The 18,735-nt window shown below is 40.1% G+C and overlaps 1 protein-coding gene across 1 annotated transcript; it reads left to right on the top strand.

The window, feature by feature from the left end:
* The first annotated feature begins 4,567 nt into the window (after positions 1-4,567).
* Positions 4,568-17,611, top strand: LOC139357011 (coiled-coil domain containing 195). The gene is made up of 3 exons (XM_071072479.1): positions 4,568-4,802; positions 10,993-11,239; positions 17,412-17,611. The coding sequence occupies exons 1-3, from the start codon at positions 4,568-4,570 to the stop codon at positions 17,533-17,535; spliced, it is 606 nt and encodes a 201-aa protein (XP_070928580.1). The 3' UTR covers positions 17,536-17,611.
* Positions 17,612-18,735: the final 1,124 nt, after the last annotated feature.

Here is an 18,735-nt window from a genome sequence, read left to right as displayed (position 1 = left end):
AGAAAAGAGGTTTAATTGACTCAGAGTTCCACAGGCTGTACAGGAAGCATGGCTGGGGAGACCTCAGGAAACTTACAATCATGGCGAAATGGTGAAGGGGAAGCAAGCACGTTTTCACATGACGGCAGGAGAGACAGGGAGAAGGGGGAAATGCTATACACTTTTAAATAACCAGATCTTATGAGAACTCACTCATGAGACACCACTAGGGGGATGGTGCTAAACCATTAGAAAACACCCCCATGATCCAAACACCTCCCACCAGGCCCCATCTCCAACACTCGGAAACACAATTCAACATGAGATTTGGGTGGGGACACAGAGCCAAACCATATCAGTTGGGTATACTAATTTTTGCACTCAATATTTTCGGGTTCAGAATATTATTCTGTTTTATGGTTATACCATATTTTGTTTATTCATCTTTCTCTTTTGGGCAATTAGGTTATTTCCAGCGTTTTGCTATCAATGTGCAGTATGCATCATTTTATAAGAATCTTTACATGCAATTACTTTCTTAGGTAGAGTCTAGAAGGTGGAATTTAAAGGCTTATAGTTAAGAACTTGTTAAATATCCTTGATACTTATTGTTAAATTGCTTTATCTGAAAGACTTGTCAATTATTAATAGTATTTGCATTAACTTTTTTTATTTTCAAAATCTTTGCTAACTTCTTAGGCCCCTCAATAAAAATTTCAGTAATTTAATTTGCAAAATTACTGATGAAGTTGAGCTTTTTTCCTCATGTTTTGCCATTTGCTATTCTTCTAGGAAATGTCTGTAACTTTACCCTGCCTGCAAATTCACCAATATTTGCTGTTTTCATCATTATAACTTCATTTTATATTGAAAAATTAAATACAGCAAGTCCCCAATAATTACTCTTCATTTTCACATACTTCATAATAATTGTTTCCAGATGACCTTTACAATGATTTCAACAATTTCTTTTTTTAAAAGTCCCATTGAGATTTTGATTAGAAATTCAATTAAGACGGCCAGGCACAGTGTCTCACGCCTGTAATCCCAGCACTTTGGGAGGCCAAGGTGGGTGAATCACGAGCAGAAGAGCTCAAGACCAGCCTGGCCAACATGGTGAAACCCCATCTCTATTAAAAATACAAAAATTAGCTGGGCGTGGTGGCGTGCGTCTGTAATCCCAGCTACTCAGGAGGCTGAGGCAGGAGAATCACTTGAACCCAGGAGGCGGAGGTTGCAGTGAGCTGAGCACTCCAACCTGGGCAATAGGGCAAGACTCCATTTCAAAAAGAAAAACAGTAAAGAAAAGAAATTCAATTAAGTCTTCTTTTAAAATATTCAGTCTTCTTGCCAAGAAAATAGTTTCCATTTTCCTAAGTTTTCTTTTATATCTCAGCAAAATGTTTTTTGGGTTTTTTTTTTTAATAATAAACCTTACAAACTTTAAAAAAATTACTGGGTATTTTACATGCAGAGACCTATTGTCAGTGGAATATTTTTCATTTGTTTTCTACTGGTCATTGATAGTATTTTGAAAAACTGTTGATTTTTAAGTGCCTATTTTGTAACATACGAGTAGATTACAAAATAAAATTTTGGACTTATTTTATTTGTGGGGTTTTTTTGTTTTGTTTTGTTTTGTTTTTTCGACACAGGGCCTTGCTCTGTTACCCAGGTTGGGAGTGCAGTGGCACAATCTCGGCAGCCTTGACCTCCCTGGCTCAAGCGATCCTCCCACCTTAGCCTCCTGCGTAGCTGGGACCACAGGCACATGTCACCATGACTGGCTAATTTTGATATTTTTTGTAGAGACAGATTTCACCATGTTGCCCAGGCCAGTCTTGATTCCTGAGCTCAAGGAATCCACTCACCTCGGCCTCCCAAATTTCTGGGACTACAGGTGTGAGCCACTGCACCCACCCAGATTTACTTTCTTGGGCTTTCTAGATATGTAATCAAATTGTCTATAAATAATGATATAATCTTGTCATTTCCAATAACAATACAAGCTGTTTTCACATTCTGCTTTGTTGCTGAATGCAATTTTAAGCAGCAAATACAATTTCAACACTGAGTTCAATTTCAAGAATGAAATTTTATGGCCCATTTTTGTGGAATATACCACAAAATACTTTATGGAACCTGAGGCAGTTTGTCCTATTCTAGTCAGATGCATTCAGGAGAATGCCTTTAGACCTAGATATCCTAGTTCAAGACACCTACTGACAAATCGAATCATGTTAAGATGCACTCCAGGCCCTGGAACACACATTAGAATAAAACAATACCTAAAAATACCGAGGCTGTTTATTCTAGAGTGTAGAAACTCGCTGGAACATGATGGAACAATAATGTTTATTAAAGCAAAGATTAGACATACTGCATAACATCTCCAAAGAGTAGCACTAAGAACGAGCTGCATGAGACCAATTTTTGGTCAATGGAAATAATTGTAGTTAAAAAGCAACATAAATAAATGATAAATGCTTAAGGTGGTGGATACCCCAGTTACCCTGATTTGCTCATTATACTTTGTATGCTTTATCAAAATATCACATGTGGGCCGGACGCGGTAGTTCATGCCTGAAACCCCAGCACTTTGGAAGGCCGAGACAGGCAGATGACGAGATCAGATCAAGACCATCCTGGCTAACACAGTGAAACCCCGTCTCTACTAAAAATACACACACACACACACACACAAAAAAAAAAACCGGGCGTGGTGGCGGGCACCTGTAGTCCCAGCTACTCAGGAGGCTGAGGCAGGAGAATGGCGCGAACCCGGGAGGCAGAGCTTGCAGTGAGCCGAGATCACGCCACTGCACTCCAGCCTGGGCGACAGAGCAAGACTCTGTCTCAAAAAAAGAAAAAAAAATCACATGTACCCCATAAATGTGTACAACTGTTTTGTATTAATAATACTTAAAAATAAAAAAAATTTAAAGAATATCTGATGAGGTGGTCACAATTCTAAGGGGCACAGTATAAGTAATTATTTAAACTCCTGAGTCACATTGCCTGCATTTAGTATCCCTGACCTAGGCCAAGTCTCTTCAACTTTCTATGCCCATTTCCTTTGCTGTAAAATGGGGATAATAATACTGCCCATCTCATTTATGAGTAAATTTTCTTAAAAAGAAAATCGTAGGAAGGAAACTCTCCTACAAAAGAAATACTCATATATAGGATCAATGATCCGCTGCAGAGATACTGTGGAACAGATTTGAATATCCACTGGGTGGTGAGGTTGGATGACCTTTCCAATCCCATTTTGCTCCATAGTCCATATTTCTACAACCTACTTCTAGAGCCTCTGGAGTGGCACATGTTCACTGAAATTCAGTTAAATACAAATATAAATAGTATATCAAAATGCCCTCATCATTTTTATATACTGACTTTTTAGTGAACATAAAATTCAAACATATAAAATACATTTGTATGAATAAAAAAGGAGTAATACTTTCTCCAGTCATTCCTTCCATCTAAACAGCCTTGGATCAATCAACAAATATGTATTAGGACGGGAAAATACACACAGACACATACACACACACGCGCGCAGAGAGAGAGAGAAAAAACAAAAATGAATGTGAAAGAAAATCTGTCCCCATAAAAAGTTTTCTAATTAGTTTCACCCTATTGCAAAAGATTATTTATGTTTAAACATTAATTGAATTTCCAAGCAGATACTGCTATCAGGGCATATGCTATTTAAGATTTGTACTTTTCATTTCCCCACAAAGAAACCTCTTCAGGAAATAGGTAACAAAAGCTGTAATTGTCACGTGTCTCTCTCATTCAAGATTAATGTTTAGCCTGTATCTTCTTACATTCCCAAAATACCCCTGGCAGCCTTTGCCCAGGCAAACATCCTATAAGTAAATAATAGCAAAATGCTTGTAAGATAGAAACTTGCTGAGGAGTGATAATATCTGTCCTTCCTTGGCCTATCTTGAGGGATTTAGGCATTAATTACCACATCATATTTAAATAATATCCCTGCAGTTCATATGACCCCTGTGATTAATGTTACTACCCTTCCTTAATAAGTGTCAAAATTAATAATTTAGCAAAAAAATGCAGAACTACGGCACATTTGACAGAGAAGACATGGCATAATTCTTCTATGTCCATTTTGATGCAGTTGTGGCAGCTGGTGATCCTGAGAAACATTTGATCCCAGAAGTGGCAACAGAGAAAAGACGGAGTGGCTGTTGTGATGGTAAGTTCATGATGGAAACAAGAAACTGTTCCTCACTGGAAATTTGTGGAGTGTTCTCTTCTCCTCCCACGCAAAGCAATATTCTAGAACTGTGGATTGACATGAAATAAAAGATAGAAAGAAAATCTCTGTTTTGAAAAACAAAACCCACAATGAATACTTCATGGAAGATCCTTTACCTCCCTTGGCAGCCTAACCCTCCAGGTGCTGAAAGATGGTGCAGAGAAGAGTGACATCTATTGTTCAGGAAGGTTTATGAGCAGGATCAGCCAGACCCATTGAGTAGACTGTGTTTTGGGCTCATGAGGAAAAGCCCACTTGTCTCTCCCAAAGAAGCCAACCAGAGTGACAAGAGAAGAGGCAATGGAAGCTAATATCCAGCTCGTGAGAGTTATCCAGGAAATGCAAGCAGAGATCCACAAACTGGAGAAAGAGAATCAAGCCCTCCGGATGAAACTCACTGCAAGTAGTCAGAAGGCCTCAGGCTCAGGGGGAGAATCAGGAGACGAAAGGGAGGAGGAAGCACCAGGACAATCTCCAGCAACCCTTCAGGGTGCCGTTTCCCCTGATGCAGCACCAGCAGTGCAGGAACACCAAGGTACCCAAACATTCCAAGCTCTTCTGGACTGTGCCCATTTTGCAAATATTGTGAAATAGTTAAGTGTATTGTGCTGATCACATAACTGTATAGTTTGGTAATAATAGTGGTGGGTTTCATCCCTTTCCTCCTAGTAGATTACCTTTGAATCCCTAGACAAAAATGCCTTTAGCATCTTCAAGCAACATATTATAGCAACACTAAATCTTCTTCCATATTTGCTAGGAAAGATAAGAGAGACAGGTTTGTGGAAACCAGTCACGCTAGGAACATTGTGGTCTTTTTCCTCTTTAACTTCAACTATTTAAATGCTGCATAATAGAACATTGAATGTGTGTATGTCAAACGGCACACACACTTATAAGGCTGGAACAGTATGCACACCAGATAAGGGAATGGATGTCAGAGTAAACAAATATGGTTGCCAATGATTTGTCATTCAGCCACTTGTCTCTAAGCCAGTGATTAGACCTCTTTAATCTCTGTTTTCTTCATCTGGAAGTGTTACAGTACCTATCTCACAAGGTTGTGAGGATTAACTACAGTCATATGAATTAAATGCTTAGTATTGTACCTGGTGAAGGCAAAACAAATGGCAGATACTATTTCCTATCCATGTTTTACTAATAACTTTACTGTCCTGTATGAATGAATGCTGCACATAATTCAGCCTGCTATCCAGATTGAAGACTTCAAGATACAGGGTCAATGTTTGATATAATCTAAAAATCAAATCTCTCACCTTTTTTTCTTTTTTTTTTTTTTTTTGAGACAGAGTCTCGCTCTGTCACCCAGGCTGGAGTGCAATGGCATGATCTTGGCTCGCTGCAAGCTCTGCCTCCCGGGTTAAAGCCATTCTCCCGCCTCAGCCTCCTAAGCAGCTGGGACTACAGGCGCCCGCCACCATGCCTGGCTAATTTTTTGTATTTTTAGTAGAGACAGGGTTTCACTGTGTTAGTCAGGATGGTCTCGATCTCCTGACCTTGTGATCCGCCCGTCTTGGCCTCCCAAAGTGCTGGGATTACAGGCATAAGCCACCGTGCCCAGCCAAATCTCTCACCTTTTACGAGAAATATTTTGACTGTGAAGATTACACATGGGGTCAGAAATCAGCAGAGTGAGAAATACACTCTATATTAAAATCGTCAATACTTGCCTACACACAACATAGTCAAATAAAATAATTGATATACATAATTACTCAAAACTCTTAAAATAATCTGTCAAAAGCTTCAGGCACTGCCAATTAGAAGCACTTTGGGAGGCCATGGCGGACGGGTGATGAGGTCAAGAGATCGAGACCACCTGGCCAACATGGTGAAGCCCTGTCTCTACTAAAAATACAAAAATTAGCCAGGCGTGGTGGTGCACACCTGTAATCTCAGCTACTGGGGAGGCTGAGGCAGGAGAATCACTTGAACCGGGAAGGTGGAGGTTGTAGTGAGCCGAGATCGTGCCACTGCACTCCAGCTTGACGACAGAGTGAGACTCTGTCTCAAAAAGAAAAAAAAAAAAAAAGAAGTTCTGAACAGCTTGACAATGGAACAGGTCATATTTGCTGGTTTGGTCTCCCAGTTAGAGATGTGTCTCTCTAATATGAGACCCTATATTTGAAAGCTGAAAACAGATTCCGATCCAGGTCTTTTTCCCTTTTCATAACTACAACTCTGGATTGAGTAACTGTCTACTGGTTATTTAATAAAACTGTGAAAGAGTGAACTAAAGGAGGTTAGACATTCTCCTGCTGGGAAGATAAAGATGTGGATATTTGTAATATATGCTTAGTTGAGGGTTTCTCAACCTCTGCACTACTGACATTTGAGACGGAATAATTACCGTAGAGGTCATAGAGCATGGTGGGGTGTTTAGCAGCTTCCCTGGCCTCTAACCACTAGATGCTGGAGTATTCAGGCTTCTCCTTCCAGTTATGACCATCAATAATGTCTCCAGGCATTGCCAAGTGTTGCCTTGGGAACAAAATCGCACCCCATCCACCATTGAAAACCACTGCCTTACTCCAAAAATAAACAATAATCCTTCAAATCTATTATCTGTGGTACTTATCCTAAGAGAAAAGTAAGTTGCGTCTTAGAACTAACTGTCCTGTTTCAAAACATGTATTAACACTGTTCAAAGAACAGAGTATTGCCCTTTAAATTCTCAGGGTCTAATCATCAAGCTTAGAGGAGGTTCGAACATATTCGTAAGAGTTAAACGCACAATTGGTATCATACTTCTTCAGCATATGGGTGGTAATTTCCAGTAAGAATGTTAGCATTAACTTTGAAAAGGATTGGTGAGGCCAAGCATGGTGACTCATGCTTGTAATCCCAGCACTTTGGGAGGTGAAGGCAGGAGGATCACTTGAGGACAGGAGTTTGAGATCAGCCTAGGCATGCTAGTGAGACCCCCATCTCTACAAAGAAAAGAAAAAGAAAAAGAAAAAGATTAGCCAGGAAAAAACTAGCCAGGCAGGATGGCGTGCATCTATAGACAGCTACTTGAGAGCCTGAGAGGCTGAGATGGGCGGATTCCTTGAGCTCAGAAGTTTGAGGTGCAGTGAGCTAAGCGTGCACCACTGCACTCCAGCCTGGGTGACAGAGTGAGACCCTGTCTCAAAAAAAAATACTGGTGAAAAATATTTGATAAAATTGTAGGAAACCTTGCTTATTGCACAAATAAAACACAGAAAGAAATGTGATTTCGATTTGTAATTGGGAGTCCAGTTGAGTTACTTTAAATGATGTTTACCTGTTTCTTAAATGTTATGAGCTATTAAAATAGCAAGTGACATAAGTAGGAAGAACATTGTCCTCAGCATGAAGACACCTGGGCTGTATTCCTAATTGTTTTGTAACAGTTGTTCAACATTGGGCAGATCACATAAACTTTCAGATCTTAGCATCCTCGTGTAAAAGTAAGTGGATTGGGCTACAAGTTTTCCAAGTCCTATTCCAACTGCAAAATTCTGTGATTCTATGAATGTAGAGTGATGTAGAGCTTTTTATGATCACTCTTCTCATCTGTAAAATGGAGGTAATGATGGAATCTACCTCACAGGGCTGTTGAGAGGAGTAAAGATAGTGTAAGTGAGACTAAATGTTGTCATAATATCATTGGACATGTCAGAAAAAATATTGACTTGAGCATAAGTTTTATCAGTAGTTTTAATACCAATTGCCAAAGTCAATTGAAATTCATACTCATAATTAATTGAATCATACAAATCTGTTACTAGAAAGGAACGTTAGAGGCCAGGCACTGTGGCTCACTCCTGAAATCTCAGCACTTTGGGAGGCCAAGGTGGGTGCATCACGAGGTCAGGAGATCGAGACCATCCTGGCCAACATGGTGGAACCCCATCTCTTCTAAAAATATAAAAATTAGATGGGCGTGGAGGCATGTGCCTGTAGTCCCAGCTACTTGGGAGGTTGAGGCAGGAGAACCGCTTGAACCCAGGAGGCAGAGGTTGCAGTGAGCCAAGATTGCACCACTGCACTCCAGCCTGGGTAACAGTGCAAGACTCCATCAAAAAGGAAGGAAGGAAGGGAGGGAGGGAGGGAGGTCATCCAGTAGAAATTTCCTTATTTACAGTTGAGAATATAAGCCTCATAGAGATTATCTTATCCAACTTCTCCAATCCTTTTTTGGAAACAAAAATACATAAACCTGTTCTTTCAGAAAGAATAATGTGAAATCAGAAATATGAGTCTCCTTTAAGAAAGGGAACAATTAAGGAGGGCCTGGAAGTGGATCACTTAGAACTAAAAGTTCCTCCATGTGTTCCTTGGTATGTGTGGTGAGATGAAGTGAGGCTCTCTGTGAGTGGAGAACCCTACTTCCCCTGAAGTCACCTGAGGACACAGAGCTACGCTACAGCCCAGACAGCTGCGTGGTGATAGAATGTACTGAGAATGCAGAGTGCCTGCTCAGAATGAATCCTTGCTGGATAAATGCTCATGGAAACATCTGTAATAGTGCATAAATATTTGGTAGATATGAAATCTAGCCAGCACTTTCAGAGATGTTTCCCAGCCCCTCTTGCCCTGTGGAACCTTGAAGCAATTTGCCGCAGTGAAGATAAAAGAAACAACTCTCTACAGCATTGCTGGACCTCTGATTCTCTGCTCACATCCTTTGCTGGCAAATAAACTGCATTTGGCTGTGATCTTTGAAACTGTTCTAATAAGCCTGTGATGCTGTGTTGAATATCTTTTCTCTTTTGTTAATAAGAAACTAAAGGACACAGACCCTTTGTGACCCATGGAGATGAACAATGAGCCTATATGCTAATCACTCCCAAATTAACTGTAGGTCCCCAGTGAAAATAAACCTAACTTTGCTATCATCAGCATGATTTCCTGTTGTGTTTTCCTACGATTCAGTATCAAGGGATTGTTTTATAATCCTAAACAAAAACTTTTATGTTTGTAAGTAGTCACAGATCTGTTTTTAGATAATTATACAAGTTATATACCATGACCACAGGGAGCATTTAAAGATCATTTATGAATAATATTTGCAGTTAATCACTTCAGATAGATTTGAACTTAAACTCTCCCTAGACTTCTCCTACAATTCAGTCTTCTGTTCTACAAAAAGCCGAAATAGCCTCCACCTTTTGCAATAACCATAATGATTTTCTGTCTGCTTTTTCCAGAAGCGGCCAGCAAGCATAAATAAAAAATAATTGTGCTTCTGGCACTCGCAAAGCCTACCCATAATGCAGTGCTTTTTTTTACACTTTCAAGCTCGTTCATGGCAAAGCTGCAGTGAGAAAGAATGAAGATTCCACAATCACTCATAAAGTGCTCTGGAAAATGAAAAACAACCCATGAGGTCAGTGTTGTAAGCCACATGGACAACACTGGACAAGCAAGTAGATGCTGGATAATCACCAGACCTCCAAGTAGAGGTTAAATGACTGGCTCCAGATCAGAGTTAATGCAGTGTAAGAGCTGGCATTCAGACATACCAAGACCCTCTAAAATAAAGCTCTTTTAATCAACATGTTTTCGTTATTAAAAAAAAAAAAAAGAAGAAGAAAGATTTGATTTACCTCAAGGAAAGGGTTTATTGGGAGACACTATGAACAGAAACTGAATTGGAAGCCCCTGGAAACTAAAGCCACAAATCTCTCCATCTCTTTCAGGGGCTCTCCAATTTCCCAAGCCATGCATCTTTGCTCTTTGCCATGTGTCTCCTTGGTGTTCATCTCTCATTCAATAGACATCCTCCTAACGACTGTCCCAACTAAGGCCAAGACATGCAATCATAGGCCAGTTAGCAACAACCTGTTAAATTCCTGAGGCCATTTAGGTGATCAGACACTATGGATAAGCCTGTTCTTCTAAAATCAGGAGTAAGAAGGCCATCAAGAATTGGCATGTCTGGAAGATTCACGTTCTCCCAATTTTAAGGTCTTTTTTTTATTATCTATGTATGTCAAGCCCTCATTCTAATGCTGTATTCTCAGAAAGGTCTTCCCTGGCCACACAATTGAAATAGCCTCTGAACATCTTCCTGCATCTGTCTCTATCCCCTTGCCCTCATCAGCCTTATTTGTCTTCCTAGAATGTATTACTATGTGAATTCTATTATATATTGTTTGTTTACTGTCTGTCTTCCACATAAGAAGGTGTACTCTGGAATTTTATGTTGTTCTCTACCACATCCCATCTTTTAAAAAAGATCCTGGCATATGGTTGGCACTCAATTAATATTTGTAAAATAAATCAATGAATGCTTTTTTTTTTTGTCTGTTTGTTTGAAACGAAGTTTCCCTCTTGTCACTTAGGCTGGAGTGCAGTGGCATGATTTTGGCTCACTGCAATCTCTGCCTCCCGGGTTCAAGCAATTCTCCTCCTTCAACCTCCTGAGTAGCTGGGACTACAGGTGCCTGTCACTACACCCAGCTAATTTCTGTATTTTTAGTAGAGACGGGGTTTCACCATGTTGGCCAGGATGGTCTCCATCTCCTGACTTCATGAGCCATCCGCCTCGGCCTCCCCAAGTGTTGGGATTACAGGCATGACCCACCACGTGCGGCCAAATGGATATCTTTTATGCCAAAAAAGTAATGAGAAACAATAGTTCTGTCTAGTTGGTTTCAATAAAATTCTATCATTTTTCAATTGTGAGTGTCATTAGGGTAGAATATTTTTAAGTTGAATTTTATGTTTTTGTACAGGCAATGTCATGATTGTCAGACGCTATTCCATTTCATCATCAGTTTGCTCATCTGCTGTAAATGATCCCTGGAAAGCTGGGAAAAGTCACTCAAAGAGCGGAATTCTAGAAGCTCAGGGAACACTTAAGTCACTGGCATGTTCTCCAATTAAGAAGCAAGACATGGAAGAAAAGGTGTTTGCCACAGATTCTTTCACCAGCAATAGTACCAGCCAAAGATCTTCTCCTGAGCATGTTTGTGGTTGCAGGTAATGTACAATACACTTCAAGCTGGTGTACAGGCACATGCTGAGATGGTTACTGAGACATTCCCCTGGATAAGTGAAGTCTTATCTAGTGGAGGAAACTAAACCAAATAGCATATAAATAATTTCCATCTCACCTATGTCCACTTTGGGAATTTAAAGTAACAAATTTATTTGAGGTTAAATGGCACCCTCTAATAGATGCCTCTAACAAGTGGACAACTTAGTATCCATTTATTCATTAAGCATTAGTGATCATATTCTAAGCCAGGCACTGGTGATACAAGATTCAGCAAAAGTAAGCTGTTACATTCAAAACTCTCATTTAGTGACAAAGGCACACAAGTAAACTATCCACTGCAATTAAGTGCATCTCAGGGAGAAGGCACAGTTACTTTAAGAGCTGAATGCAGAACTCCTCTCTGAGAACAGCTGTTCTGGTGGAGGCAGGTGCCTTAGTGGGCTTTAGGGGAATTGTTTTAAAAAAAAAAAAAAACTACTTAGGCATAACTCATAAGGGCCAAGAGACAAAGAAAAAACCAATCTGCTCTCCAAACTATGTGAATTGGTATTTGGAGAGCTGGAACAGCCTGAGATTAGGAGGGATATGAGACAAGTCAAGAAAGCACTTTGGGAGGCTGAGGCTGGCTGGATCACTTGAGGTCAGGAGTTCAAGGCCAGCCTGGCCAACATAGCAAAACCCTGTCTCTACTAAAAATACAAAAATTAGCCAGGCGTGGTGGCCTGTGCCTGTAACCTCAGTTATTTGGGAGTCTGAGGCAGGAGAATCACTTGAACCCACGAGGCGGAGGATGCAGTGAGCTGGGATGGCACCGGGACTGCACTCCAGCCTGGGGGACAGAGTGAGACTCCATCTCAAAAGAAAAATTAAAACAGGCCACGGTCTGTTAGGGGAAACTTGGCCAGTGGCTCCTGAAGCGTTAGAGTCAAGTCCTCTAACACAAACCCCAATTTATCTGCACGACTGTGCAGCAGCGTGCACTGCCCCCTCTCTCCCACACTCTGTATCCCTACCTTCCAACTCCCAGTGAGGCCCTAACTCTTCAGCAAGATCTCTACTTGTCTTTGTCTTGTGTGAGTAGAAGGAGGAACATCAAGAGGAGGGGACCTGGGTCTCATGATTATTAGCTTACCACAGGAAAGAGAAAATGCAAAAATATGATTGTTGAGAGACCAAGAGCACCATCGAACTCAGCAGTGGCAGAAAAGCAAATCAAGAGATAACCATAAGCAAGAAGCCTGTAGGAATTCTCGTAAATATTGGAAAGGGCACTGGACTTCCCACAGGATGTGGGATACAAAGGTTGAGCCAGCTTTATTTGGATTTCCAAAAACAGGATGAAAATTGTGTTTCCCTTGCAGAAAGGGAAGAGTAACTGGAGTCACCAAGGACTACTAGATTTAGCCAAAGAAAAATGGAAAGGTCATCCCAAGTAGAATGAAACTGACATGAGGATAGAAGAAGTCATGTCTTTGAGAGAAACTAAAAGTAGTAAAATAAATGAGGATGGAGAAGTGAGAAGAATTCATCATTAAAGGCCACTCATGGAATGCTAAGGAATATATGCTTTATCATGAAATTATTGGAAAGCCAGAATAAATGTCTTCTGAAAACTTCCAAAATACAGAAATATTCAGAAATTAATGTTACATGTACCAATAGATTCAAAAAGTTTTGCCACATTTGCTTCAGATGTTTTTATATATAAAAGAAATAAAATGTGGTGGCTCACGCCTGTAATTCCAGCACTTTAGGAGGCTGAAGTGGGCAGATGCCTTGAGCCCAGGAGTTCGAGACCAGCCCGGGGAACATAGTGAGACCCTGCCTCTAAGAAAAAAGGAAGGAAAAAAGGAAGGAAGGGAGGGAGGGAGGGCGGGCGGGCAAGGAAGGAAGGAAGAAACGAGCGGTCATGTGCAGTGACTCACACCTGTAATCCTAGCACTTTGGGATGCTGAGGTGGGCGGATCATGAGGTCAGGAGATCGAGATCATGCTGGCTAATATGGTGGAACCCCATCTCTACTAAAAATATAAAAAACATTAGCCAAGCATGGTGGTGGGCGCCTGTAGTCCCAGCTACTCGGGAGGCTGAGGCAGGAGAATGGCGTGAACCCGGAAGGCAGAGCTTGCAGTGAGCCAAGATCGCGCCTCTGCACTCCAGCCTGGGTAACAGTGAGACTCCATCAAAAAAAAAAAAAAGAAAGAAAGAAAGTTATGTAACTTTTCCCTTGTCCTCCCAGGAGCAAATGTAATCATGACATTGGTTTTTATCTTTTCAGTCTAGGTTTTTATACTTTTATTACAGTCATTCATTCAATAAATGTATTCTGAGGGTGTGCTGCATGTTGGGCAGGATTCTCTGCCCTGCAGATACAGCAGGAAAGTGAACTGTCAAAAACCCCTGCCCATGTGGAGCTTATTTCTTTGCAACATGATAATCAGTAAACATGCAAATACATAAAGTGTATATCATGTTAGATGGTGTTAAGTACCAAAGCAAAAAATAAAGCGAATAAAGAAGGATTAGAGGAACATGATGAAATGTTTGATACCACGGCCAAAGAATGCCTTTCCATCGGAGTAAAGAAGGCAGAGAGAGAGTGAGTCCTGATCAAGGCTGAGAGAACTCTCTAGGCATTGAGAAGAGCAAATGCAGAAACCCTGGGTAGGAGCATGGCCAGTGTGTTCAAGGAGAGGCCAGGAGCCTGGTGTGACAAGTGAGCAAGCCGGTGAGCAGAAGGACAGGTAGGCAGAGAGCCAAGGGTGGCCTTCCACCCAATTCCAGTGACTCTGGATTTATTCTAAATAAATTTGTGTGCGTAACATGCTCTTTTCATTTTGTAAAAAGCTCTTGGGTTGGAAACCGTATTGTGAAAAATTTTAAGAGAACAATATCAAAAACAAGGAGACCAGACTGAAGGCTATAAAATAATCTAGGCAAGAGGTGATTATTCCTTTGCCAAGCATGCCAGCAGTGGGTGTGATTTCTAGATGTGTATCAAAGGTGGAGCCAACAAGATTTATTTATAGAGCAAATGTGGGATATGGAAACAAGAAATGAACACTCAACCATTGGGTTCCATTGGTCACGTGTCTCCAAAGGAAAACAGAAGAATGGCAGAGATATGTCCTTTTCCTTAAAAAAAAAAAAAAAGTGTGTATATATATATACACGCACACGTATATGTATATATATACCCACATATATGTATATGTATATACATATATGTGTGTGTGTATATATATATATATTTTTTTCCAGTTCTATAAGAGCACTAAATGTTTATCATAAAAAAAGTTATGGTCAGGTGCCAGGCACGGTGGCTCATGCCTGTAATCCCAACACTATGGGAGGCTGAGGTGGGCGGATCACCTGAGGTCAGGAGTTCGAGACCAGCCTGACCAACATGGTGAAACCCCATCTCTACTAAAATACAAAATTAGCCAGGCATGATGGCAGGCGCCTATAATCTCAGCTACTTGGGAGGCTGAGGTAGGAGAATCGCTGGAACCTGGGAGGCAGAGGTTGCAGTGAGCCGAGATCACGCCATTGCACTCCAGCCTGGCAACAGAGCAAGACTCTGTCTCAAAAAAAAAAAAAAAAAAGTTACAGCCAGGCACGGTGGCTCATACTTGTAATCCCAGCACCAGCACTGGGAGGTTGAGGTGAACAGACCACCTGAGGTCAAGAATTCGAGACCAGCCTGACCAACATGGTGAAACCCCATCTCTACTAAAAATACAAAACTTAGCCAGGTGTGGTGGTGTATGCCTGTAGTCTCTGCTACTTGGGAGGCTGAGACAGGAGAATTGCTTGAACCCAGGAGGCGGAGGTTGCAGTGAGCCGAGTTTGGGTCACTGCACTCCAGCCTGGGTGACAGAGTGAGACTCTGTTTCAAAAAAAAAAAAAAAAAAAGTTACAAAACATAGAGGCAATATACAAAGTAAATAATCCTACTACCTGAATAACTACCATTGAGATGGATAGCTTGTGTCCACATATGTTGAAATTATATGGTGTATATATCATGTTTTATTTTTTGCATTTAAATCATTCTCAGAGACCTACAATGCTCAGAATTATAGTACTATTAGTTTTTCCATTTCAATTTATATTATTTTCTACAATAGTATGGGAACCTAACCAACATTTATAAGGTATTATTTTTCTAAAGTAAAATGTTTTCCAACTTCCAAGCTGCCAACTAATGAACTATTTAGAACACAACCCATTTCTAACGTAAAAGTTAATTTGAAAGGTTGAGCCAATTGCAAGGTTGTATTAAAGCAAGAAAGTCAGTATTGGCTTAAAATCAACAGCTGGATTGGCATGAAATCCACTAGAACTATTGAGTAGGAATTGAGCATGTATTTTTTCATTGTAGTCCTTTTTAAATATGTCTTTTATAGTCTCAGGAATTAACTAGTAAAATGTCATTATATTATTCCTCTGATTATGTGGGAAATTAATTTCCTTACTAATAGCTTTCAAAGCATTTTACAAATATTTATCCAGAACCAATTTGTTTGCACTGACTTTTGAATCATATCAGACAACATACCTAATTTGCTGTGAATTTTTCCATTATACCAAGAAAGTATTTTACAAAATAATGCCAATGTCAGTATTTCTAAGAATCAAAGCTTTCCAGAAACTAAAGATAGGATTTTAATTTTTCCTTAATTTTGACATAGAAATTCGATCTTTTCTTCCTGTGTTTTAGAAAAACAAATTTCAGTTGACAAGCTTAGGGACAAGGGCCCACATAAACAGTTAAAATTAGAAATGTTATGTTATTCAGTGTACTGATAGGCTAAACCAAATTCATTACAATAAATATATTCTGTCCTTTTCCAAATCCAGAAAGAAGTTTAAGGAGGCAGCTTCGAGAATCAGCCAAAATTCCACCTCTGTCATCATTTACAAACAATGTGGGCTTGGAGAAAGTTACTAGTTTGCCCTGTGTCGCAGTTTATTCTTCTGTAAAAAGGGAATCCTAAAGGCAGTGACCTCACAGTTTTTGTGAAGAGTAAATGAGGTGGTTGAGTGACTGCTCACCAAGTGGCAGTGGCTGTTATTATTTTATCGATCCCAGTGCTTAGAAGCGCTGGCCTGCCTTCCTCCCAAAAGAGGGTGCAGCTGGCCTGGCCGGAAATGGTGGCTCATGCCTGAAATCCCAGCATTTCAGGAGGTCAAGGCAGGCAGATCACTTGAAGTAAAGAGTTCGAGACCAGCCTGGTCAACATGGCGAAACCTCGTCTCTACTAAAAATATAAAAATAAGCCGGTATGGTGACGTGCACCTGTAATCCCAGCTGCTGGGGAGGCTGAGGCAGGAGAATCACTTGAACCTGGGAAGAGGAGGTTGCACTGAGCCGAGATCACACCACTGCATTCCTGCCTGGGTGACAGAATGAGACTGTCTCAAAAAAAAAAAAAAAAAAAAAAAAAAAGGTGCAGCTGTATTTTCTGAGACACAAGCCACCAAATGTCATTCAGTGAAATTATTGCCTTATCTACCCTCTTTGTTCCCACAAAAGAGAACAAAAATGAAGAAAAGGCAGTCATTTTAAACACTGTTCTTTAGATTTATTCCCAAGAGCAGTTTCTCCTGGTTAACGTCTAAATTCTATGTAATATTTTAGAGGTAAAAGGAGAAGTAGGCAAAATGAAAAGATATAATCCCTCAGATAACATGGGGCTATTGCTCTTACCCCCTTTACTCTTCAGGCATGATGGATATTCAGTTAATTCACAGTCAAAGGGAGCATATTTATCTGGATTATAAAATAATTGCCTCACGTTTCTACTTCATTTCGTGAGCTGAAGAGATTTGAAGCAAGAGACTCTGCCTAACAATGAAATAGTCTTCTACTTTGAACATCAAACTAATAATCATTTCTCAGCCATAGTCTCTCCCTCAATAGTTTTAAGTTTTTATTTTATCCACACTATTCTTTGGGTTTAATTAAAAGGTCATTCCAATATATATACTTATATCATTGTTGAACAACTTAAAAAATACCATGATATATTTTTAAGTGACCTTTTTAACACTGTAGACAATATTTGGTGATTGGGGGAAAAATCATCAATGTTCTGTATAAAGGCTCACTAAAAAGTCTTTTTCTTCCCTTTATTTTGCTTCCTATAGGGACAAGACAAAGACAGTCAGTTTCCTGTTACCCACGGACATGTCTTCATATTCCAAAAATTCAAGTTCTTTGAAATACTCACCAAATCAGACCACAAACCGGCTAAGTGTCATTGCAGAATAGGATATGTGAAATGATTAAATGTAAGAAACAGTTGATTCTCAAGAGATGGGAGCACCAAGTCTAGCTGGGTCAGTGTCTTTCCCTATAAAGAAGTCTGGCAAGATGTCTAGTAAGACACACAAAATACTTGGTATTGGGTCAATGGACCTGTTTGGCCAAGGAGTGGAAGCAATTACTTTTTGTTGTTGCTGAATGCTAAGGACTGGTATGTGTGCAGTGGCTACTGTAGACTATACAACATGTGAGTAATTAAATGTGATTATATGCTAAGTGTCAGGGTCTGTACTATGCCATCAAGAAATGCTTCTGTTCACTTTCCAGATGAAGCTAGAACAAGCCTAGAAAAAAAGTTCTGGTTTTGATTAGTAGCATAAAAGCAACTATCCTTTGTTTTCTGTGACATAAGTCTGACTCTCCTTTTTGTTCATCATGTATTGATACTTCACTGACACTAGCTCATTTGTTCTTTAAGAGCCTGTGTCACAGACGTGTGAGCTCAAACACAGCAACATCCGTAGTGTACATTGTGGACTCAGAGCAAGTGCGAGCTGACTAAGGGCAAACACACTAAACCTGACTGGAAGGAGAGAAAAAATGGTTCCGCTCATCACCACTCAAGAGATGGAAGTTCTCAGAACTCCCCAACTTCTAGTTAACATAACAGCTCCTCTTCCTGTTTATAGCAATTGAGTTTCTGATACAAATACCCTTCTTAAACAAAGATCATATTGTATTAGAATCTCCAGATTGTTAAAATGCGGATTCCTGGGCCTCAGCACAGACCTACTAGATTGATTGGGGGAGCTGGGGAAGGCAGAAAGAAGACATGAAATTCACGTTTTAAATGAGCTTTCCAAGGTGACTTCCGCCATACAGCTGTGCTTGCGATCTACTGTTGTAAATACCAAGAAACATGGTCCAGGACCCTACGAGCTTGCACCAAGTGGAAGCAGTGAAGCAAAGAAAGGATAGGAATGGTTCATACCATTTCTAAGAATAAATTTTAATAGTCACAGGCTTCTAGAAAAGAGAGAAATAAAGCAACCAACACCCTGTGGTAAAAGTCATGTAATAAAATGAAATCCTTCTTTTATTTATGGTATTCATTTAATATTAACAAGATTCCCAACATGATAACAAATATACAATAGGGCAAGGTTACAGTTAGAGGGGAAAGATACAAATTGGACGTGAAAATAC

This window comes from Macaca nemestrina, chromosome 11, assembly GCF_043159975.1.
Source record: "Macaca nemestrina isolate mMacNem1 chromosome 11, mMacNem.hap1, whole genome shotgun sequence".
Taxonomy (NCBI): domain Eukaryota; kingdom Metazoa; phylum Chordata; class Mammalia; order Primates; family Cercopithecidae; genus Macaca; species Macaca nemestrina.
This window is presented reverse-complemented; position numbering and strand designations above follow the sequence as displayed.